Below are 26,018 nucleotides of genomic sequence, written 5' to 3' on the forward strand. Positions count from 1 at the left end.
ATTTTTCCATATGTGGGTGATCACACTTTTTGGTGTCAAGTCTATACACTCTTTGCCTAGGCCTAGATCTCAGATTTTCTCCTGTGTTTTTTTCTAAAGGTTTTAGAGTTGTGCAGTTTAAATTTTAACTCTGTGATTCATTTGGAGTTAATTTTCACGTAAGGTGTGAGACTAAGGTAGAGGTTCATTTTCTACCCACAGGATGTCCAATTGTTCCAGCACCATATGTTGAAAAGACTTTCTTTCCTTCATTAAATTGCTTTGGCAACTGTCAAAAATCAGTTGGGCATCATATATGTGTGGGTCTATTTCTGGATTCTCTATTTTGTTCCACTGATCTATGAGCATATCCCTCCACCAATATCAAACAGTCTTGATTACTGTAGCTATGTAGTAAGTCTTCAAATTGGGTAGATTGGTTCCTCTCACATTACTATTTTTCAAAATTGTTTTAGCAATTCTAGTTCCTTTGCCTTTCCATATATATTTCAGAATAATCATGTCAATACCTACAAAAAATCTTGCTGGGATTTTGATAGGAATTACATTAAACAATTGGGGGAAGAACTGACATCTTTACTAGGCTGAATTTTCCAATTCATGAGCATTGTCTCTTCATTTACTCAGATATTTCTTTCATTAGTGTTGCATAGCTTTTAGCACACATGTACTATACACATTTTATTAGATTTACACATAAACATTTCATTTGGTTTTAGTAACTGTAAATGTATTGTATTTTAAATTTCAATGTCCATGTATTTGTTGTTAGTCTACAGAAATAAACTTATGTTTATCTTGTGTCTTATAAACTTTATAAACTGATATATTAGTTTTAAGAAGATTTTGGTAGATTCCTTGGGACTTTCTAGGTAAACAAACAATCATATATCTGCAAATAGGGACTGTTTTATTTCTTCCTTGCTGATCTGTATATCTTTTATTTCCATTTCTTACCTTATTCTACTGGCTAGAAATCCCAGCACTATGTTGAATAAGAGTTCTGGAAACAGACATAGTTACCTTTTTCCCGATATTAGTGGGAAAGCACTTGGTCTTTTACCATTAAGTATAATAGTAGGTATACAGTTTTTTGTAGATGCTCTTTATTAAGTTTGAGAAAATCTTTGTATTCCTATTTTCCTGAGAATTTTTGTTATAAATGAGTGCTGAAGTTTGTTAAATGCTTTCTCTGCACTGACATAATCATGTGTTTTTTTTTTCTCTTCTTTAGCTTCTTATTATGGTAGATTACACTGACTGATTTTTAAATATTTAACCAGACTGTACTCCTGGAATAAACCTCAATTATCATGTTTTTAAAAATACACTGATAAATTCTATTTGCTAACATTTTGTTAAGGATTTTTGTGTCTGTATTTATGAGGGATGTTCACCTGTAGTAACCTTTTATTTTTTTACTGCTTTTGGTTTGGGGATCAAGGCAATACTAGCTTCATAAAATGATTAGAAAGTGTTCCATTCTTTTCATTTTCTAAAACAAATTGTGTAGAATTGGTGTTGATTCTTCTTTAAATGTCTAGTAAAATTCTTCAATGAATCCATTTGGGCCTGGAGATTTGTTTTTTGAGAAGTTTTAAAATTTCTAATTCTATTTCCTTAATAGTTACAGGAATATTCAAATTATCTATTTCATATTGGGTGAACTGTGGTATTTGGAGTTTTTTGAGGAAGTGTTGTTCCTCATCTAAGTTGTCACATTTATGTGTACACAGATGTTCACAGTATTCCCTCATTATCCTTTTGATGTCTAAAGAGTTTGCACTAATATCTTGTTTCATTTCTCTTATTAGGAATTTGGGTGTTCTCTTTTTGCTTTGTCAGACTTGCTAGAGGTTTGTCAATTTTATAAATCTTTTCAAAGACCCAGCTCTTCATTTAACTGATTTTTCTCTGTTTTTCTGTTTTCTATTTCATTGATTTCTGTTTTTATTATTTCCTTACTTTTGCTTGCTTTGGGTTTAGTTTTCTCCTTTTTTTCTGGGTTGAGCTGAAACATATTGATTTTAGACTTTTTATCTTTTCTAATGTACACATGCAGTTCTGTAAATTTCCCTCTTAGCACTGTTTCCACTGTATCCCACAAATTTTGATATGTTTCATTTTCAGCCAGTTCAGTGCATTGTTTGATTCACCTTGGGACTTCCCCTGTGACCTAAGGATTATTTAGAAGCGTGTTTCATAGTTTCCATGTGTTTGGAGATTTTCCTATTATATTTCTGTTACTGATTTCTAGTTTGATTCTATTGTGGTTGGAGAACACATTCTGTATGTCTTCAGTTTTTAAAAATTTGTTGAGGTTCATCTGATGGCACAGGATATGGTCTAACTTGGTATATGTTCCATGCATACCTGAAAAGAGGTATTCTGCAGTTATAGGGTAGACAGTGCTAGAAATCTCTATCAGATCCTTTGGTTGATGGTATTGTTGAGTTCTTCTATACCCTTGCTGAACTTCTGTCTAATTGTACTATCAATTATTGAGAAAGGAGTGTTAAGGTCCCCAACTAAAATTGTGGATTAGTCTACTTCTCCTTTCAATTTTATTACTTTTTGTTTCACATGTTTCAGCTCCACTCACTGGGGCATACACAGTATTACTATGTCCTCTTGAAGGATTAACCATTTTATCATCATATATGTTCTTCCTCAACTCTGGTAATTTTCTTTGCTTTGAAGTCTGCTTTACATGATATGAATATAGCCACTCTGACTTTCTTTTGATTCATGTTTACATAATATATATTTTCCCATCACTTTGTTGTCAACTTGCTTTATATCATAATATTTGAAGTTTCTTGTACACAGCATATAATTGGGTTGGTTTTTTAACCTACTATGCCAATCTGTCTTTTTAACTGATATATTTAGGCAATGTACTTTAATATAATTATTGATACGTCAAAGACTTAAGTCTGTCATTTTATTTTTTGTTTTCTGTCCTCTATTTTTTTGTCTCTGTTTTCCTTTTTCTGACTTCCTGTGGGTTACTCAAACTTTTAAAAAAGAATTCCATTTTTATTTACGTATTGTGCTTTTGAGCATACCTCTTTGTGTAGCTTTTTTAGTGGCTGCCAAAAGGTGTATGTATATTCATAAACATATCACTCTACTTGTGTGTGTATGTATAGTCATAAATGCATCAGTCTACTCATGTCATTTTAACAGTTCCAGCGAAGTATCAAAACCATAACTCTCTTTAAACCCCTTTAGCTTCCCTTGTTTATAATATAATCATATTAAATATTTCCTTTAAATACATTTAGAACCATATCAGACAATGTTATAATGTGTTTCAACTGTCAAATAAAATTTAGAAAACTCCAGAGAGGAAGGAAAGCCTATTGTATATACTCATATTTGGGCTTACCATGTTCTTCCTTCTAGTCTGATATTCAAAAGTTCCTTCTTTAATCATTTTCTTTCTGTTTAAGAAAATTCCTTTAGCCATCCTTTTAGGATAGGCTGGCTAGCAACAAATTCTCTTAGTCTGCCTTTATCTGAGAATGTCTTGATTTTTCCTTATTCCAAAAAGATACTTCACTGGATAAGGATTCTGGGTTAACAGTACTTTTCTTTTAGCACTTAAAAAACATCATGCCATTTCCTCTGGCCTTTATGGTCACCAGTGGGAAATCCATTGTCATTCAAATTGCTTTTTTTTTTCCCCTATAGGTAAGGTGTCATTTTTCCTGGCTGCTTTTAAAAGTTTTGTCTTTAGTGTTCAGAAATTTAATTATAACAGTGTCTTCTTGCAGATTTCTTCAGAATTACCCTCACTGGGGTTTGCTTAGCTCCTTGAATCTGTGGGTTTTAGTCTCTTGCCAAACTGGAGGTGTTTTCAGCCATTATTTTGTAAAGTACTCTTTTCGTGCTGTCTTCTTTCTTTTCTCCTCTGGGATTCTCAATACATAAATGTAAGATCTTTTGTTATAATCACGTAGATCCTTGTGGCTCTCAACATTTCTTTATTTACTATTTTCTTTCCATTGTTCAGATTGGGTAATTTCTTTTGTTCTAGTTTACAGTTCACTGATTTTTCCCCCTCTGTGCCCTCCATTCTGCTGTTGAGCCCATACACTGAGCTTTTTAGTTTGATTTTTCAATTTTCAGTTCTAAAATTTGCATTTGGTTCTTATGTTTTCTGTTTCTTTGCTGAAGCTTTGAATTTTTTCATTTGTTTCAAGTGTGATCATAGTTGCTCACTGATTACTTTTTTCTCCCATGGTTTCTTTAAAATCTTTGGTGGGTAAGTCTAACATCTCTGTCATCTCAGTGTGGACATCTGCTATTTATTTAAATTCACTTTGATATCTTCCTGGTTCTTGGAATGTCAAGTGACTTTTCAACTTAAACCTGGACATGTTCTTATTACGTTAAAAGACTCTGGATCTTATTAAACACCCTGTTTTAGCTGTCTTTCTCTGACACCACCCTGGCAGGGGAAGAGAGAAGGTGTGATCCTGTTACTGCCAGGCAGAAGCAGAAGTTCAGGTTCCTTGCTCAGCCTCCATTAACAATTCAGAAGGGACCCCTCATTACTACTAGATGTGGGTAACAGTTTTGGCTCCCCACTTGGTTGTATACATCAAGGTAGGGGTAACCACTTTACTACCAGACAATAAGAAAGACCTGGCTAGACCTTCTCTGGCACCTAAATACAGCTTCACGAGGGTACAAGCCTAGACTCCCCACTCAGCCTTTGCTGGACAGTTTTTTCTTTGGTGTTTGGATAGAGTAGAGTGGTTATTGTCTAAAAGCTTTCTGTGTTGTTAGACTGCCCATTTCCTACTTGCTCCTTTGGCTAGGGAGAGCAGGCTTTTGTTGAGACTTCCTTTGTCTGTACCTGTTAGCATTTCTGAGTTGCTTGCTTCTTTAGCTCCAAGTCAGGGATGTATGCAGCAAAAAGGAAATAAAAGAGACAGGGTCTCACTCTGTCACCCAGGCTGGAGTACAGTGGCACAATCTTGGCTCACTGCAGCCTCAACTTCCTGGGCCCAGGGGATCTTTCCACCTAAGCCTCCTGAGTATCTGGGACTACAGGCGCATACCATGACACCTGGCTAATTTTTGTATTTTTTGTAGAGACCAGGTTTTGTCATGTTGCCTAGGCCGGTCTTGAACTCCTGGGCTCACCATAATGTCATTTCTAGGACTCTGAGGTCTTCAGCCACTCTGCTTTAACTTTCCATGGTCTGCTTATAATTCTTTTATGTGCAGTGTCCAGAGTTTTAGTTGTATTTAGTAAGAGGAATAGAAAAATGTACATCTACTCCATCTTTCCAGAACCATGAGTCAAACCTCCTTCACATTCATTTTTGAAGGATTGTTCTCCTGGATATAGAATTCTTAGTTGACAGGTTTGTTTGTTTTTTCCTTTCTACTCTTTGATTATGTCACACCATCATCCTCTGGTCTCCACTGTTTCTGATCAGAAATCAGCTATTAATCACATTATTGCTGCCCTGTATGTGATGAACTGTTTTCCTCTTGTTATATTCAAGATTTTGTCTTTCAACAGTGTGAATATGATTTGTCTAGGTGTGGGTTTTTTTTTTTTTTTTGCGGTTTATCCTAATTGAGGTTCACTGAGCTTGGATTTATAGATAATCTTCATCAAATTTGGGAAGTTTTCAGATTTTTCTTTCAAATTTTTGTCCCTTTTGCTCCTCTCCATTTGAGATTCCCTTTAAACATATGTTAAAATTATGTTGGAACACATGATGTTGTTGCACAGGGCTCTCTTGATTTTTCTCTGAATTTTTTTCTGCTTTTTAAATTTTTATGTATTTATTTTGAGACAGGGTCTCACTCTGTCACCCAGGCTGGAGTGCATTGCCATGATCTGGCTCACTGCAGCCTTGACTTCGTGGGCCCAGGAGATCTTTCCACCTAAGCCTCCTGAGTAGCTGGGATTACAGGTGCATACCATGACACCTGACTAATTTTTGTAGATACAGGGTTTCACCATGTTTCCCAGGCTGGTCTCGAACTCCTGGGTTCCAGTGATCTACCTGCCACAGCCTCCAAAAGTATTGGGATTACAGGCATGGGTCACCATGCCCAGCCCTCTCTGCTCGTTGGTTTGGATAATTCCTTTTTTGTTTTTTTGTTTGTTTGTTTGTTTGTTTTGAGATAGAGTCTTGCTCTGTCACACAGGCTGGAGTGCAGTGGTGCGATCTTGGTTCACCACAGCCTCAACCTCCCTAGGTTCAGGTAATCCTGCCACCTCAGCATCCCAAGTAGTTAGGACTACAAATGTGCACCACCATACCTGGCTAATTTTTTATTTCTTGTAGAGACGTGGTTTCTCCATGTTGCCCAGGTTGGTCTCAAACTCCTGGGCTCAAGCGATCCACTCACCTCAGCCTCCCAAAGTGCTAGGATTATAGGTGTGAGCCACTGCACCTGTCCTGGATACTTTCTTTTGATCTACCTTCAGGATCACTGAATCTTTCTTCTACCATTTCTAATCTGCTCTTGTGTTCAACTAGGGAATTTTTCATTTCAGTTAGTAGTATACTTTTCAATTCTAGAAATTCTACTTGGTTCTTTTTTATAATTTCTATTTGATTCTCTATTTGTTGACTCACAGTTGGCATATTTTATACCAACTATTCAAATATACTTTAGTTCTTTAAATATAATCATAATAGCTATTTTTAAGTCTTTGTTAAATCTAGCATCTGGGCCTCCTCGGGAGTTGGTCTTAACTTAAATACTCATCTTCTTTAGTATGGGTCACACTTTCTTGTTGGTCTGCATGTTTATTACATTTTAGCTGAAAACTAGACATTTAAGATTATATATATAATATGCATAATTTAAGATTACATATATAATCTTAAATAATCTTAAATGTTTATATGTTCAGATATATGTGTGTGTGTGTGTATATATATATATATATATCTACCTATATATATAAAGAGAGAAAGAGAGAGAGAGCACATGTATATCTAACAGCAACTCTTGATTACCCTATTTTTCTGAAGGTTTTTGTTTTGTTTTGTTTTGGTAACTTATCTGAATATAAACTGTAGAATCTCATTCCCCATGGTCTGTACCCACTGATGTCTCTGTTCAGAATTTTTTTTCAATTCCATTGAGGTCATATTTGTGTTGCATACTTGAACAGCTGACCAATAATTTAGACAGAGGCTATCTCAGACACCTTGAACCCACTGGGCTTTCACCCTTCATGAACCAAGGTGTATGGATTGAGGAATGGCATTCAAAGTGGCAGTCATCTCAAGTCTCCCTGGCTTTTACTTTTTGCTGGGCTCTCTTGGGTCTTGCCTGCTTATGTTTAGTTTCCCAGAAAGCCTAGAAAACTTATTTCACACCTTTAATGTCTCTCTCACTTGCACGATCTCCCTGTTAAATTTCTGGCTGGTCTACCACCCATCACAACTGCTACCGTGGGCTAGTCATGCTGCAGGATTTCCCAAAATATTATAACGTGAGTCTGCTTTTTTTAGCTGACAAAGCCACAGGCTTTCAGTGCCCCCATCCTCCACCCTGAATCAAGTCGACCTTTGGCTGTAAGGCTTTGGTTTTCGCCACCAGTCCTGAACTGACAGTTACATTTTTATTTTAGTTTTAGAGACAGGGTCTCCCTCTGTCACCCAGGCCACAATGCAGTGGTGCAATCATAGCTCACCATAGCCTCGACCTCCTGGGGTCAAGTGATCCTCCCATTTCAGCCTCCTGAATAGCTGGGATTACAGGCATTTGCCACTACACTCGCCTAATATTTTATTTTTTTGTAGAGACAACATCTCACTATATTGACCAGGCTGGTATTGAAATCCTGGCCTCAAGAGATCATCCCACCTCAGCCTCCCAAAGCACTAGTATTACAGAAGTGAGCCACCATGATTGGCCTATTTATTTATTTATTAATGATAGAGTGTGGCAGGAAGAGGATATGGAATCAGTTCCAAGCAAGAATGCCACATATTCTCACCCATTCTTGGCCAAAGCTATAGAAGTTTCTCAAGAATCAACACTTCTCAATTTTTCACCTCCCTTTGGTGGATTTTCAGTTTCCAATGGTTGGGTGTATGTTTTTGTCTTTACAATTTTGTTCAGTTTTGTACTTGTTTTCTGTATTAGTGAATCCCTTGACCTCTTACATTGCAATTACCAAAATAAGAACTCAACCAAATGTAATTAGGATCCCAACAAGAATGGAACTTATTAGGATCCTGATTCTCAACAAGCCAATTACAGAAAAATGTTCATGAGATAATTAAGGACATGTGAATGCTGATTGGGTATTTGATAATATTAAGGAATTATTTTTAGGGTTTTTTTGAGATTTGATAATACCATTATAGTTTTGTTTTTATTATTTTTTTAAAAGAGTGTTTAGCTTTTACAGTCACATACTGAAGGGCTTTTTTTGTGTGTTTTGGGACGGGGTCTTACTCTGTTACCCAGGGTAGAGTGCAGTGGCGTTATCATGACTCACTGCAGCCTCAATTTCCTGGGCTCAAGCAATCCTACCATCTCAGCCTCCTGAGTAGCTGGGACCACAGACACATGCACCATTTTAAATTTTTGGGTAAAGACGGTGTTTCACTATGTTGCTCAGGCTGGTCTCAAAGTCCTGGGCTCAAGTGATCCTCCCATCTCGGTCTCCCAAAGTGTTGGGATTATAGGCATGAGCCACAGCACCCAGCCACATACTGAAGTTTTCTAGGGAAAAAGTATATAGTATTTGGGGTTGGTTTTAAAATAATTCAAAGGTGTTAGATTAAACTAGATTGGATAACTGTTAATGTCCCAGCTTTGTAATGTGTCACCTTGGCTAGACTGAACCTCATTTCCCAGAATTCTCTTCCCTTTATGTTTCTGGTTAGGGTATGCTACAGAAGACATGTACTGAGCAATCTGGAAGACAGAAGAGTAGCAAAAGCCATAGTGTTTTTATTCTCAGAAGACTGATACAAGGGATCCAGGCAAGCCTGCAGCTATGTCTCACTGACCCTATATCCTCCTTTAGTTTCTCCGGGTCCTGGGCAGGTCTGTATTTAGCTCTGTGATGAAGAGCACTAGCTTCTCCTGTATGAAATCCATATCATCAAAGTATTTTTATCATCAGAGACACAGCCTCTGCACATCTTCCTCCTAAAAGAAGTCTCTTTCAATCACCTCAACCATCTTTTGAGAAAGGAACTCTTTGTTTTCAAATATTCTAGAATTTAAAAGGACTGATGACTCTGTTAATTACCATACCATCCATTTGTTGACAGTATACTAATCCTTATCATCATATTTCATCTTCCTAATCACCCTGTAAAGCAGGAAGTATCATTCTTTTCATTTTAAGGATGAAAAATACCAAAGCTCAGAGAGATGAAATAAATGGCATCCCCAAGATCACACAGCTAGCAAGCGATAGAACCAGGAGTCAAAGTCCATCACACCATGGCACCTGCAGGCTTATCCCACCCCCGTGCCTAACCAGATAGAGCATCTTCTAGGTTCAGCAGCATCTCTACCCAAAGTACATATTTGTGAAAAATAAAGTCGAAATACCAATAATTTGTATTTTTTTTACCTAATGTTCAACGTGAAAAAAATATTTTAAGAGTGAGCAGAAGAAACCATTACTTCAAATAAAGCTTTTTGAATTATGTTTAATTTTATTTATCTCTGGGGACAAGGACCAATGAAGAAGGGACTGCGATTAGCATTAGCCTCTCCTGCATGAGAGGAAAAGGTGATGCCCAAATAAAGGTCAAAGAAAGAAAACTAGAGATCAAATTGGAAAGAATAGCGCAGGAAAACATACGAACCAAATTAACAACCTCCACCGTATTTTGTCTGTAAAACCATCATGCCATTGCGGTGATTACCATTTTAGTGAAATGAATGAAAACAGTCATTTCTTCCACGCTACTTATTTCACCCACGCCAGATTAGAAAGGAAGAGAATTTTTGAAATTGTATTACACTTGCGCATACCATGGTGGCTCCTGATTTTCCAATAATATAAGTTACTTTCAGACCCCAAAGTCTATGGTAACAGTTCTTGCTCCTGGAGTAATACATGAAATCAGGTATTTAAAATACCAGTCTACTTGTAAAATAAATAGCATATAAATAAACAATAGCAGCTAATATTTACCAAGCATGTTACAATTAGGTATTGTTTTCTATATTTTTAGTCTTCCAAACAAATTTTTGATATAGATTCTCTTATTGGTATGGCAGACATATAATTGATGATCCAAATAAGAATACTTTAGAGATTGAAAGGTGGCACTATTAACACTTGCGCCAGGCACAGATATAAACCAGGAATGTTTGGACACCCACTCATTGGCCTTATTTTACAGCTAAAGAACTAAGGAACAGAGAAGTTGAATGGTGCGCCCAGAGTCACGCAGCTAGTAAGCAGAGGAGCTGGGCTGAAGGCCAGGATGTCTGGCTTCAGCATCATACTCGGCCATTCTGCCATGTGCCTCTTCTGACCTAACTCATAGACTATAACATTTTTTTAATAAATCATTCAACTCTTCTAGTTTCAGACACACAAACCTCTCTACAGTTCATGAGTTCCACAAGGCCATAAAAGCACACAATAAAAAGTCTTACAAGAGATTGCAAATAGAAAGTGTCTGGAAAATAACCCGCAGAGACTCCACAGGATGAGCCCAGGCAGGAGGCATCACCAGGGGACCCACCACACAGGCCAGGTAGTTGGGAGAACCAGTATCTAGTCTGGGCTCTATCCTTTCCCTTCTGACCTGAGTTCCCTCACTTGTGCTCCTCTAGAGACCTTATAGGGTCCTTCCCCACCAACCATTTCATGTGACCTGGTGGACACATGTCCAAATCCTTTCATCTTGGAGCTTCTCCATCCCAAATTGTTTCACTTCCTCCAAGGAACTTTCCATGGTTTCTTGCTGAGGTGTGAGATAAGCAACTACAGTCTTCTTTGAGGTGCCTCATTCGAGGACCTCAAGTTTTACAGCCTCTCACCTCACTGAGAGACAGGAAGGAGAGAGAGTAGAAAAAAGAGTGAGGCCCCAGGAGAATGGTTAATTCTCTGACCTATATAACAGTAGATACATATGCTCTGTTTAAGAAGCATGAATTATTATAGCTGTGAAACACAAGGCTATAAAGCATGTATGTGCTGAAAACCAGTCAACCTAAACACAGAAGAAGCAACTATTAAGAGAAAACACATAACACATTAGATTTCTGCAACAAAGAAGAAACTTTCTAATCATCTACTGGTAGTGGCAGACTGCCAGATGGAATGCAGTAGACTGCTAGATGGAATTAGCCTCCTAATAATGCAGGTGGTTCTTTAACTTCAGAAAGTGTAACACACTAATACGCAACACAAAGGAACATGCCTGCTCTATCCAATTTCAGATGGATTAGATCTAAAGTATAGAGAAATCAGTTTGTTTTATCCTAAGCAATGCATGTTATACAGCGGCATCATCCTAAATGCAAAGGCGACTTCTATGTCAACTAAAACCAAACCACCACCAACACAGGGTACAGACTACATTCAATGAAAGATTTGCTCCAGAATCAATCACTTATATTGCTTAGAATAACTGTATAAAACTGTCAGTTCTGAGTGCAAGGCCACATATTGTTCTAAGTATTACTTGAAGTGAGCAAAGTAGACACGGTTTAGTCTCACTATGGATCTATCACATTCTTTTATTCTCACAATCTTCTGTGTTCTTTAGTGACAATTCATTAGCAAGTTATGAGAGAATAAAGCAATTAGCTTATACCAAATGGCATTTTCACTTAAACATTAATTTCAGAGAACCACTTGAAGACTTCCATGATTTTATTTGGACGTTTTGAAAGTGGATAAGTGCTAAGTGCCCAATTCTGTATGTTCTGCTGCTTGATTAGATGCCATGTTTACTTCCTTTACCGAGTACAAAGTGGAGACTGTCCATGGAAAGAAGTGTTATTTATAATTGCATGCTACCAGATGGCCTATCTCCTTTCCACATCCCTAAAAAGGTCCAGAAAAATGTCTTCGATGGGTTAGATTTCAGAGTAAGGTATAATTTCATAGCTTGCTAGCTTATTTCATTTGAATTTTCATTACACATAAAACATAATACTCATAATTAACATATATCAAGTGTTTACCACATGACAGCCTCTACCCTAGACATTTTCTCTGTAGCATCTCCTTGAAACCTCCAATAACCCATAAAGGGTATTACTATTTTCTCACTTACAGATGAGGAAGCTGGGTGAAAGGTTAACTAACTTGCTCCAGGTTATTCAGCTAGTAGGTGGCTGAGCTATGACTTAAATCCAGGTCCCACTCCAAAACTGCATGCTTTTAACCATAATGCTGTACTTCCTCCTTAATTTTATACTTTCATAGCAATAAATGTATATGTATGTAAACCCACCGAGGTGGGTTTGCTTGCTCTTTTAACATCTGCAAGCTCCTTAAGAAAAGAGGATTGTGTCTGTTAAGATTCCCAGAACCCAGCATACAAATCTGGCATTCAGTAGCTTGCCAGTAAATTTTGCTGAATGGATAGAAGTATACCCTTACATAAAACTTCTATGTGTGGATATGCATATTCCTATATTAAAAAGGCATCCACACATCTGCATGAAAAAAATCACAGCATAATTTGGTAACAAAAAAAGATAATTTAACTATTCTATTTTCTCTTCTTAATAACCTGGTTTTATTTCCAGATCCTTAGGGAAAGAACAAATGAGTCATACTATGACATGGGGAAGTCACTAAAAGTAAGCTATAGGAATGGGAAATGGTCCTATATTACTTTACAACTCATTAACAAGTCAGACGTCAGATACAAAATCTAGCTTGCCAAATCAATAATTTTTAAAAATAATTTAATGGAAATAAGAGGTTAGGAAGGTAAGAAGGACAAGAAACTGATTTAAAATCTCAAGAGATCAAAAACCATAGGAAAAATTCACTGCCTCCCACTTGCTTTTGGAAGAAGCCACTGTATGACATAGCAATTCCCATCTCTTAAATTATCTTTATATTTATAACAAGTCTTGAGATGCCTGATTTAACATATGTGGCTTGTGACAAAATACTACTACAAGGAAATAAGTAGCTTTTCATGTTTTGTATTTGAAATAACATCTGGAATCCAGTAAACATTAACAAGTCTGGGGATCAGAAGATCTGGGATTTAATCCTGACTGCAAATCAAGTTCAAACTCTTGGCCAAAGTCAAAACCTCTAGAGCTCCACACCATAAAAAATGAGTCCAAGACCACATCTTCTTTTTTGCATAATCAGGAATATTCTGAGGATATGAGAAAGAGAGGGGGCGGAGGGATGGGGAAAACGCATGCGTGAACACTTCGAGCTCTTCAGGAGAGAAGAGTCCCATATAAATGCAAAGCTTTAAGACACTGACTTCACTCCTCACTCCTCACTCCTTGTTTTGTTCACTCCAGAAGCATAGCAGTCTGGTGTAAAGTCAGGACTATTACACAGGGATGCAGGGTCTGAGGCATATATCTTCTTTTAACCCGAAACACATTTCACACTAAAAATCTATAAAGCTGCAGTGGGGAAGGGCTTGGGGGCCATCTTTAAGTTGACGGAGACCACTCTTCCTCCCCAAACCATTTGTGATGACTCAGGAGTACTGTGGGAAAACGGTTTATGAATATGGACTACTGTATGTGAGAAAATGCAAAGAAGAGAATTATTGTGTGAGTTGGAATATATATGTATATTAATCTTTGCTTACAGCCAAGAGCGATGAGACAGAGCCCTATCTGAAAATATTAAGCAGCAATCACAGGCTGAGACAGTGTGGGAACATTTAGGGTTAACTGTAATTCACTGCCAAGAAAAAACAATCTGTCCAGGGAGATCCCAGGTCATGAAGAAGATGGAAAGGAAGGCCCACGGAAGTGGAAGACAGGATGCCAACTCTGGCAAAGGGTCTGGCCCTCAAAACGGTGAGTAAATTTCCTTTCTTTTCTTTTTTTTTCTTTTTTTGAGACAGAGTCTCGCTCTGTCATCTAGGCTGGAGTGCAGTAGCGCGATCTCGGCTCACTATAACCTTGGCCTCCTGGGTGCAAGTGATTCTTGTGCCTCAGCCTCCCAAGTAGCTGGGACTACAGGCCCATGCCACTACACCCAGCTAATTTTTGTATGTTTTAGTAGGGACGGAGTTTCACCATGTTAGCCAGGCTATGTGATCTGCCCACCTCGCCCTCCCAAGATGGTGGGATTACAGGCGTGAGCCACTGCACCCAGCTGAGAGCCTAAATTTCTGTTCTCAATTCATACCTCAAACCACACCAAGACAAGAGATAAAAATCCTCAAGCAACCGACCCAAGCTGAGGGCCTAATTCTACCTGAATTCCCAGAGTGCCCCTCCTCTGCCCAGAAAAGCTGCTCAGACATGGCCTGTCAGCTGTGGATGCAACTAAGGGAGCCAAGAAACACAGGCCTTCAAGCCCTCACCCTGAAATTTCCCCATGGCCTTTCCAGGTGAAGAAAAGTACAGGAAAGGAATAAACAATCTTTTGATGGAAAGAAATCCAAAAAACCTGGGCTTTGGTTCGGGCTTCCTAAGCATCAGCAGAGCAAAAGTGCCTATCACCATGGAAATGATAAGAAACCACCATTAGGAATTCTGAGATTCAAATTCTCTGGAGGCAAGGACTGTGTGATGTTTATGTTTGCCACTAGCACAGAGCAGGTGCTCAAAAATGCTATTAAACAAACGAAAGAAAAAGAACATAATCTGGTCTACTAAACAACAAGAGGCAATGCTGAAGGGGAAAGGATTTTCCAAAGGGAGATGTTCCGACCGAGAGGCGTTTAGAACCCATAATCTGCTCTCATTTACCAAGTGCTTGCTGTGTGGTGGGCACAGTGAGTTAACCTCTCTTTTTAATCCTCAGAACAGCTCAATATTGTTGAATCTTACTATTACTCCATTTTATAGACAAGGAACCAGAAGCAAAGGATTCCACCCCCTGGCCCCAAGATAGCAGAGCTGGGATGTGGACCTAGGTGGAAATCTTTTATTTTATTTTATTTTATTTTTATCATACTTTAAGTTCTAGGGTACATGTGCACAACGTGCAGGTTTGTTACATATGTATACGTGTGCCATGTTGGTGTGCTGCACCCATTAACTTGTCATTTACATTAGGTATTTCTCCTAATGCATTCCCTCTCCCCTCCCCCCACTCCACGACAGGCCCTGGTGTGTGATGTTCCCCATCCGGTGTCCAAGTATTCTCATTGCTCAATTCCCACCTATGAGTGAGAACATGCGGTGTTTGGTTTTCTGTCCTTGCGATAGTTTGCTCAGAATGATGGTTTCCAGCTTCATCCATGTCCCTACAAAGGACATGAACTCATCCTTTTCTATGGCTGCACAGTATTCCATGGTGTATATGTGCCACATTTTCTTAATCCAGTTTATCATTGATGGACATGTGGGTTGGTTCCAAGTCTTTGCTCTTGTGAATAGTGCCACAATAAACATACGTGTGCATGTGTCTTTATAGTAGCATGATTTATAGTCCTTTGGGTATATACCCAGTAATGGCATCACTGGGTCAAACGGTATTTCTAGTTCTAGATCCTTGAGGAATCGCCACACTGTCTTCCACAATGGTTGAACTAGTTTACACTCGGTGGAAATCATTTTAAAACCACCCTCTTAACCATGTTACTGTCAGCTGCAGCCTCCATCACTGCCTACTTTCCAAGCCAGCAGCAGACCCAAGGGCAGTTCCCCAGATTTACTGCACCCTTAGGAATCGCTTGCTACATCCTCAGCACAACTTACAGATGAAGCACTAAGCCTACAAGGGTGACATGACTCACCTAGGGCCCCACAACTTTTTAAAGCTAAATCTCAGATGGAAACCCAGGCGACTGACCTCACTTTCATCACTTAACCATGGCTCTGTTATTCAGTGCAGCAGAAAGAACTTTACTGAGAATGACGAATAACCACATTAGCAAACTCTCTGCTCTTTTCTTTTAATGTTTCTGTTATAAGCCCAACCCATCCTGCTGAACTGCTGCCATCCCAATCTTATAGCATATGGCTCTCCCTTCCCAGGAGTGTGATACACTGTGAAAAGGTAACCAATAAAAGCCCCTTTCTTGAGCACACTGAAGTAAGGAAGACAATTTACAAGTCACTCTCCAAAGCCCCTAGCTGGTAAGCTAAAGGAAATTCTTGAAACAGCTCTATTGCTCGATAAGAAGTAGGTAAATACGCTGCAGAAAAACAAGAAGAAAGAAGTGCGCATACACACATGCTCCCCTCACTGCATTTACTTTGGGTATGGAAAAGTCATCATGCTTCAGGACTAAGGGCAAGTGGAGGGCAGCTATGGCTCAGGGCACTGATTAGGCATTTACTTAAGAAACTAAAAGAAGTGGGGAAAAAAAGAAGAAAATCCTTTCACCACTTACCCTGAATTCCTCAAAAGTGTGGACCCTGTCTTCTTCATCTTTGGATCCCATGGACCTGTCATAGTTACCTTGCCAACTGCTGCCATCCTTTCTAAAGGTACCTCCTCCAAGAAGCCTTCACAGCTCCAACTGGTGGAGAACAGAGAGGTCACCAAGGCTCCACCTCAATCATATCCATAACAAATCTTACCATAGTGCATCTTGATTCATCTGATTGGCACTCAATCTTTCCTCAACAAACTAGGAGCTTCTTAACAGCAAGACTGGTGTTCCACATCTCTGTATCCCAAGAGAAGATATAGTCCAATACTACAGTAGATACTCAGGAAATGTAGGCTGACTCCAGTGCTACAGGGCTTTGCCTTGGGCCCTGTCCCATTCATACTATATCAATGACTTTAAAACAACCAAATCTGTTGGTTATAATAAATTGGAAGGGAAAGGTACCACCATCGAAGACAGCACTGATAGCCAGAGCGATTTCTACAAGCTGTCTCTCAAGGTTGAAACCCATAAACAAAATAAAATCTCATGGAGAGTTAAGATAGGCATTGCATGAAGTTTCAAAATGCACGTACAAAACAGAAAAGATTCAAAATTTTTAAAATCATTTTTTAAAAAATAACTGCATGTAAAAAATAGCTACATAAAAAAAATCGCTGTGTAATAACATTTGGGGAGACCCAGCCTGAGATCAACATGGGAGAAAAATGCATGTTTTATTTAGCTACAAGCTTAACAGGAACCATCAGTGAGATATTGTTCTTTGTTACTACTGCAGCTACTACTCATAGTAACAGTAGTAGTGCCCATAGTAGTGGTAGTATAGCACTGACAGCAATTAGGATGGAAGCTACCATGTATCACATGCTATTTGCCAAACATTGTGCTAAGTACCGTACTACACTCTCTCACTTCCTTACAACTCTATGAAGTACAAATCTTCATCCCCATTTAAGAAGGAAGTAAACTGAGTCTCAGAGCAGTTAAGTGACTTGAACAGGGTCACACATCTGGGAAGCCACAGTTACAGTGACAAGATTCAAACCCAGCTTGATTGGCATCCACTAACCAAACTCTTAACTGCTGATGTAATCTGAGACCTGATGAGACAATGAATTTAAAAAGGATAGCCCCACTATTATTTGCATCTATCAGACAACATCTAGAATACTGTCTATAATTCTGGGTGTCCATTTATAAAAAGGAACATTTTCCCCCAATTCATGTTATTCAGAGGAATGTAACTGGGTTGCCCTGAATTGCAAACCCAGTTATCCCAGGTACAGCAGAAGAATGGGAACGCTTATCTAGAAACAGAAAGATGGATGGGGCAGGGGAGACATGACAACTGTCCTTAGGTATCTGAAGAGCTTGTATGTACAAGACAGAAGGAAGATACATGCTTATTCTCAGCAACGGCCACAGAGGGCCACTGAGTTGACACTTCAAAGAGGATTTGAGTTGGACAGAGGAACCTTCAGTGAGAACATTTGACAATGCAGTAAGTTGCCCCAAGTGTTGGAGAGTTCTTGTTCACCAAGAAGCTTTTAGCAAGAGGCTGCAGGACCACAGTTGTCAGCGGTATCAAAGAAGGAATTCCTACAGGGGGAGAGGTTAGAGAAGGTTTCCACTTCCCACCTTTCAGATCCACTGACCCTCCAAACTAAGGAGGCCATGGTACATTTTGGTGTTCCGCTCTCTTTGCTCAGGAAGAATCAGTAGTTGTAACACGAGGCTCTGAGGGTAATTTTTGTCCTGAAGTGGAAACAAACGGTATCTCTAACATCGTCCAAATAGTAACCGGAATTAGAATTCACTCTTTTCAAGCAAGAAGCATATGTTTGGATAACGTGTTTGGAAATGTGTCTGCAGGATCTAAATATCTGAACCATACATTTGAGTTTATTTCTACTTCTCAATGGTTCTATTTTATTGGATGAAGAACCTTGCAACTGACCCACAGTGAAAAATTACAAAAAGTAAATGTTAGTACTTCCTCCAGAAGACATTCATCTTCCACTAGGCAGAAGGAGATAAAATTATTTTCCCAAACATAGTCCCAAAAGGCTGATATTTTGATCACCTTGCTTTCCCCTTGGCATTTACTATGTATAACTTGTAGCTGTATTAAATTTATTATCAGGTGAACTTCATTTTCACTTTCGTGCTTTTTTTCATTTTGAACATTAGGTTAGTTCTCCATCAAACTGATTTATTCATGTCCTCAGAATGTCCTGATTAAAAACATGTGAGTGGGCCAGGCACAGTGGCTTATATCTGTAATCCTAGTACTTTGGATTAGGCTGAGGCGGGTGAATCACCTGACGTCAAGAGTTCGAGACCAGCCTGACCAACATGGTGAAACCCCATCTCGACTGAAAATACAAAATTAGCCAGGCGTAGTGACGCATGGCACGTGCCTGTAATCCCAGCTACTTGGGAGGCTGAGGCAGGAGAATCGCTTGAACCCAGGAGGTGGAGGTTGCCGTGAGCTGAGATAGTGCCATTGCACTCCAGTCTGGGCAACAAGAAGGAAACTCCGTCTCAAAAAATCAAAACAAAACAAAAAACATACGAATGAAGGTCTTATAGCAGGGAAAAATTCTCAATCAACTTACTCCCCCAGCCCCCAGCACATACTAGGTACTCAATGAATGCTTGCTCGAAATGATGAGGCTGTTGATGGGACCATCAACGGGTATGAAAGTCTTAACTAAGGAGAAAGATGATATGATATTTACCGGTTTTTGCCAGACTGAGAAAATGGCAGTCTCATCGCCTGGGCAGAGGAGGATCAGGAGGCAAGCTAAGTAACAGTCTCATGTTTCTGTTGCACACTGAGACACAGTGGTGGGAGGCCAGAGGATCATAGGGAAGAGGAACAATCAAGTGTGGAGTTTAGAGGATCTAAAAAACTACTGTGAGTCCAAGCCCTAAGTCCTATCATGCAGTGGCAAAGAAGTACCTGAGCAGGGTCAACAAGTGTGGCATCTGCAAGCCTGAGTATACATGCTAATCTCTGGCCAGAGAACTGGTATGTGCCCCAAATGTACTTAATGTGCTATGTGTGGATAGGCAAGAGCTCAGAGGGGTGGCCTCTGCACACCACAGAAGACAGACAAGGAGGGCTTATCTCAGGTCAATTCTATTTTTATGTGTATTTTGTTTGTTTTATTTTTTGAGACCAGGTCTGGCTCTGTCGCCAAGGCTGAAGTGCAGTGGTGTGATCTCGGCTCACTGCAACCTCCGCCTCCCGGGCTCTAGCCATTCTCTCACCTCAATCTGCCGAGTAGCTAGGACTACAGGCATGTGCCACCATGCCCAGCTAACTTTTTGTGTTTTTTGTAAAGATGAGATTTTGCCATGTTGCCCAGGCTGGTCTCAGACTCCTGAGCTCAAGCGATCCTCCCACCTCAGCCTCCCAGAGTGCTGGGATTACAGGCATGAGCTACTGTACCCAGCATATCCCAGGTCAATTCCATACATCAAACAACACTGAGAAACAGAGGACACTTTCCAAAATGTCTAGAGCTATACAATCTATTAGACAATCAAATTCCACATCAACAGAAGCAAAACAAACTGAATCTCTGGCTAAAATGTGGTAAGTAGCAGAGATTCATTCAGAGGAGGAATACGTTTTGGAAACTTTGATCTGACTGGGCTTTGATGATCCAGGAAGCATGAGCAAAGTTTTCATTGAGAGAATGAGTATGTGACAAGCCAACAAAAGGTAAGGGTAAGAGGAATATCAGCAATCATTATTTATAAATATTGTTTTCTTTCCCTCTGCTTCTTTTTTTCTTTTTTCCCTGCCCCGCCCCCCTATGCTTCTAAAGGCCAACGTTTCTCATTAACTCGGCTGATGGAAGTAAGCAATATTATAATTAGATAGCCAAAACATAATATAAACAAAAACAGTAAAATAACAACATTCCTCTGTAAGTGATATAAAGTTTGCATATACAATAACAAATGAAATGTCACACAACTTCATCCAGTATAATTATTTCCAATTTGTAGACAAGGAAACTGAAGATATATTCTAAATTTAGCAGTCGTCCTTTTAATATTAAGTGGCAGAGCTGTAATCCAATTTACTTCGGTTAATTCCAAAATCAGAGTTCTTTCCCTGACAGCCAAGCGTGGTGGCTCACACCTGTAATCCCAGCACTTTGGGAGGTGGAGGCAGGTGGATCACCAGAGGTCAGGGGTTCAAGACCAGCCTGGCCAACATGGTGAAGCCCCGTCTCTACTAAAAATACAAAAAAATTAGCTGGGCGTGGTAGCACGGGCACCTGTAATCCCAGGTATTCGGGAGGCTGAGGCTGAAGAATTGCTTGTACCTGGGAGGCGGAGGTTGCAGTGAGCCAAGATTGTGCCACTGCACTCCATCCTGGGTGACAGAGCGAGCCTCCATCTCAAATAAAACAAAACAAAACAAAAACAAAATGAGAGTTCTTTCTCTGAGAAAAAGAAGCCACCTAAATGCAATTGTGACCCTCACAGAGTGGGAAAGATATCACAGATCACCCCATCCTATCACAACATCAACTGAACAAGTCAGCATGCTACCTTGGTACTGAAAGTGAGTATGCAGATGTGGGAAATTAGAACATTATATAACCTCTTTCTTTAACTGAAAGCACTACATAGCACCACAGATTAATATCCATCTCAGACTTAGGCAACTGAAAAGCAAATAACCACAAACTACATTTTCAAAAACCACATTATTATTGGGTTAAAATACATCACAGCACTGGCCATATATTAGATTGTATCTGTGAGGAGGGGAATGAGGCCATCTAAATGTGGCACCTCCACAGGACACACACATGGGACACACACACACACACACACACGCACACGTTAACACCAAGCTGACCCTTTTTTCACATGGCCAAATGCCTCATCTTCTCTCAGATGTGTACAAAGCACACATGGCTGTTTCCACAACCTGCTTTTGCCATAAATGACTGCCCAATAAAATAAAAACTAATGATTAACTTTTGCTCCCTGGAAATCACTGAAAAAGAAAAATATATTTCCTGAATAGCCTTTGCATACAGGGCACTGACTATTCCCAAGCTCTCTGAAGAAACTTTAAAATTATTTGCCATTATGAGTTAGTCACAGAACTAACATAAATACATAACACAGAAGAGGTCAGTTCCTGAATTGAAATGTTTACTAACCACGTGGATATTTTGGTTCTAAACGTTCCCTGAAAATGTCTCTTCTAACCAGCCTCTGCTTATGAAACACATGCAGTATGGACAGTCACCAAACTCCCCCAATTCCATATATCTGGAATTGGTATTATTGTAGGGTCAATAATTATATACAGGTTCTTTGCTAAGCACTAGAGATACACAGTCCATTAGGGAAAAAAAGCAAATAAATTAAGATCTCAAAGAGAAATAGGACTTAACCAGACCCGATGAGAACTACCACAGCCGTGAAGAATTGCAGGGCTCAAATCCTAGAGAGGTGAAACTGTCTTCCTTAGAGATCTATTGCCTCAAATGGCAGATGTAAGGCTGAGAAGCTGAGCAGAACTTTCAATAGACTCATGGCCTAAGGATATAAAAAATTGGAGTTCAAGGCCCTCCAAGGTGGAGGATCTATGGTAAAACCCCTAGACTTTTGGTTGGCACCCTGAAGAACTATACCCAGGGGGAACTGGAAATAGACTGGCCATTACAGGGACTGAAGTTCTGCTTCAAGGCATCTCAATTCCTGACTAGATTAAAGCTAATCTGAAATAGAAGTTTCTAGAAGCAAAGGTAAATCCTTTCCAGAGACACATCACACTATCTAGATCTCAACCTCCACAATTTTTCACATAAAATGTCTGATAGTCAGTCAAAACTAACCAGGCATGTGAGAAAACAAGGTGTGACTGAAAGCCAAGAACAACAGAAACAGATCAACATGGTGGCCAGATATTAGAGTTATCAGACAAACTTTAAAAAATGATGACTGAAAAACACAGTGAAACAGCCCTGCACACTGACCAGAGCACCTTAAATAAAACATACTGATGATATCAAGCATTGATGAGAAGAACAGTTTTTGTTCTTTTTCTTTGGCTAAAAGAGAAAGTAAACACAGTAAACTGTTAACATTATGTAGTAGGTACACAGTTATCTATTACATTATTTTCTGTACTATTCTGAATTTTTGTAACATTTCATAATTAACTGTTTAAAAAAGAAAAAAAAGATGTGGCTAGAGAGATCAGCAAGGGTTAAATTATGTTAGCCTTCAGAAGTCATGTGCAAGAATTTATACTTAATCAGCCAGGTGCAGTGTCCCACATCTGTACTCCCAGCACTTTAGGAGGCCAAGGTGGGAGGATTGCTTGAGGCCAGGAGTTTGAGACCAGCCTGTGTAACAGAGCAAAACCCCATCTCTGCAAAAAATAAAAATAAAAGTAATAAGACCTGGCATGGTGGCTCACACCTGTAATCCCAGAACTTTGGGGGGCCAGGGCGGGCAGATCATCTGAGGTCAGGAGTTCGAGACCAGTCTGGCCAACATGGCGAAACCCCGTTTCTATTAAAAATACAAAAATTAGCTGGCGGGCACCTGTAATCCCAGCTACTTGGGAGGCTGAAGCATGAGAATGGCTTGAACACGGGAGGCAGAGGCTGCCGTGAGCTGAGATCACGCCACTGCACTCCAGCCTGAGGGATAGAGCGAGACTCTCTCAAAAAATAAAAATTAAAAAAAAGATAAAAGTAATTGAGTTTTTAAAAAATATTTTACACTTTATTCTTCAGATAGTAAGAAGGCATTAAAGGATTTTAAACAGGGGAGTGACCTCATGTGACTTGCTCTCTATATAGATCAGTCTAGTCACAATATGGCAAAGAGAGGGAAGGCAGGGAGCCCTCTGGGAGGCTGCTGCAGTAACCCAGATGAGGGAAGATCATGGCTTTTCTGCTGGCAATGAAGAAAAGCTGTAAAGACCTGAATTATGGAGTACGAATTGTGTAAGGATTTGGGGTTTAGTTCTCAAAACTGTTAAATTATATCCCAGTCGAATGAGGAAGCAAAGGAGGCCACTGGGACAAAGAGAAACCTAAAATGAGAACAATTTCATTAGAGCAAGGGCAATATCCAGGATAAAGCCTGGGATTGGTGCAAAGAAAAATGTGAATTTTTCTGTAAATCCTTAGAAGAAACACAAGTAGTTCTAAAACTGAAAGCTAACAAGCGCTCAGCTCCACACCAGATGGTCAGATAGATACATTCACAACTTGCCAGCATTCTAAGGCCTTGTGCACCCCCTTCCAAGCATGCAGATGCTTTCATCTGAGAGGAAAAAAATTCTATTTCTGATTCTGACAGCAAATGCCAAGTCACATCTTGCCAGTAGAGAATGACATCTCCCAACCACAAACCCACCTAGAATTTTACAACCTTATTCTCATTTTGACCACTGCTTCCACCAGCCCTGCTGGAAAGTAAAAGAAACTGAGGAGGGATGACAGTTTCTAAAGAACTCAGCTTTTTTATCTGCACCCCCCAAAAAGTAGATCTGTTTCTCTAGATTATTCATGAGCAGCCCATGTGTTATTCTGTGAAGAAAAATTAAGCATATCAAACAACTTTATTCCCGTATTCTGAAAAATGAGCCTCAGGCAGAGTCTATTTCTTCAAATGCTCTGTAATCCTATATTGAGAAGATATTGAAGAATTAATTTTCTTTATCATTACCCTTTGAGCCTTTTCAAAAGGTTCAGGTTTAAAATTAAGCACATCAAGTACCCAGTCTAGCTAGTTTGGTTATAAATATACATTCTTGGAACTGACTTATGAATGACTACTTTGCTAGAGATGGGATTTTGCGTGATAGTTTCCCCCCAATCTGTTCACGCCATAAAAAATATTCAGAGATGTTCTTTTTAAAGGAAGCACTTTCCACACACATGCCCATGTAGTGTCTCAATTTGTATACATTCTGCTGGGATAGTTTGGTTTTAGAGGCAGGGTAGTATACTATTTGCATTCAACATTTTTCACAGGCCAGAATAAGTAAAACTTAGACAAACATGGTTGCCTTCTGTTCCTAAGTTATAAGGTGCATTGGTCTGACATACTAAGAGGTTGAGGAATTAATCACTAAATGACACAACTTCCTGCTTCAACATTTAACCAGAAAACACCCTTTCTCTTTCTCTCCAAACAATGCTGCTGAATCAAAATTTCAACCCATCAGAACTCAGGCAACCAGAGGCATGATAAATACCACCTAGCAGATCTTGATAGTTAATAATAAAACAGTAATAAACTTTATAGTTATTTATATATATGCTTTGATCAAATTTATGAGACTGAATATAATTGCTAAAGTTATAGGCAGATTTCCTCAAATAGTTATCACCATCACAATCCAGGAAAAGATAACATGCTCACAGACATTTTTACAAAATGCTCTGAGGTTGAAATAAGAAACATGTGCTTAATGTCCCTTTAGGGAAATCCCAAGATTAATTTCCAGAGTATGTAAATACCCCTCAGAAACACATGATAGTCTGGCTGCAGACTGCCCAGAGGACGGATGCTACCATTCCAAGACACATGCTCTGCGAATAATACTCACTGGGTTAAGCGTTTCTTCAACAGAGTGATGAACGGTCCACCAGTCTGAAGTCCATTCCCACGCGTTCCCCACTATGTTGTATAAGCCATAACCATTGGGAGGGAAGGCATCAACCTAAAAACAAAGAAAGGAAAAATGCTGTCAAACTATTCACCTGGTTTAAAAAACGTCTTCAGTGCAGAAATGCAACACGAGCTTTAATTTCAGAGTATGAATATTGATTTTTATTCCAATAAAAGTACAATTTGGCCAACATAAAGACAAAGAAAGGGGCATTTTTTTTTTTTTTTGGCTTTGAGCTCTTAGAGGAATTCAGAAACCTAAACAGAGTTCATATTAAATGGTATGAAAGTCAGAGAAATTATTCCTAATAGAGTTACTAATATTATCATAAATCAAAAATTTGTGTCAAACATTGGGTAAGTAGGGAGAGGATAGATGATACTTAGACTTTCAAAATCATTCACAGGAAAATCCCATTGGACCCAATATGAGTCTTGTCATCACAGCTCAGCTTTCCTGGCCACACAACGTCTTTCAGCACTGACAGACCCCAAGTCAGTCAGCTCTGTCCTTTCCACAAGTTTCCACCAACTTATTATCTTATCTTAAGCCTCCAAACTTAAGGAGATTTCTTTTTATAAAGAAAATGTGAATTCATTATCAAGTATATTGGTAATAGAGGGTTTTCAGTCTCTGAAACCTGAGTCTGAGGCAAACTGTATGCGTTCTTCAGCAGAAAATTATACATTTCAAAGGCAGGTCAGACAGTCTGCCACATAATACTGTCACAAACACAGGACCAAAGTGTAGAGTTTTTATAAAAGGAGGAAGAGTAGGAGAAAAAAAAAAAACAACTTTAACTGAACAATAATAAATGCAGAATAGTTTTGTTGGCTTAATGGCTTAACATT

General features: G+C 39.1%; 1 protein-coding gene across 2 annotated transcripts in view; it reads right to left on the reverse strand.

Moving 5' to 3' along the window:
- SUMF1 (sulfatase modifying factor 1) overlaps positions 1-26,018 on the reverse strand; it is a 101,121-nt gene that overhangs the window by 19,574 nt on the left and 55,529 nt on the right. For both annotated transcript variants that reach the window (XM_058437181.1, XM_032149540.2), the window contains one exon: positions 25,105-25,218. In XM_058437181.1, the coding sequence (XP_058293164.1) occupies positions 25,105-25,218 (114 nt within the window). The remainder of the gene's footprint in view (positions 1-25,104; positions 25,219-26,018) is intronic.

Source organism: Hylobates moloch, unplaced genomic scaffold, assembly GCF_009828535.3.
Source record: "Hylobates moloch isolate HMO894 unplaced genomic scaffold, HMol_V3 SCAFFOLD_4, whole genome shotgun sequence".
Classification (NCBI taxonomy): domain Eukaryota; kingdom Metazoa; phylum Chordata; class Mammalia; order Primates; family Hylobatidae; genus Hylobates; species Hylobates moloch.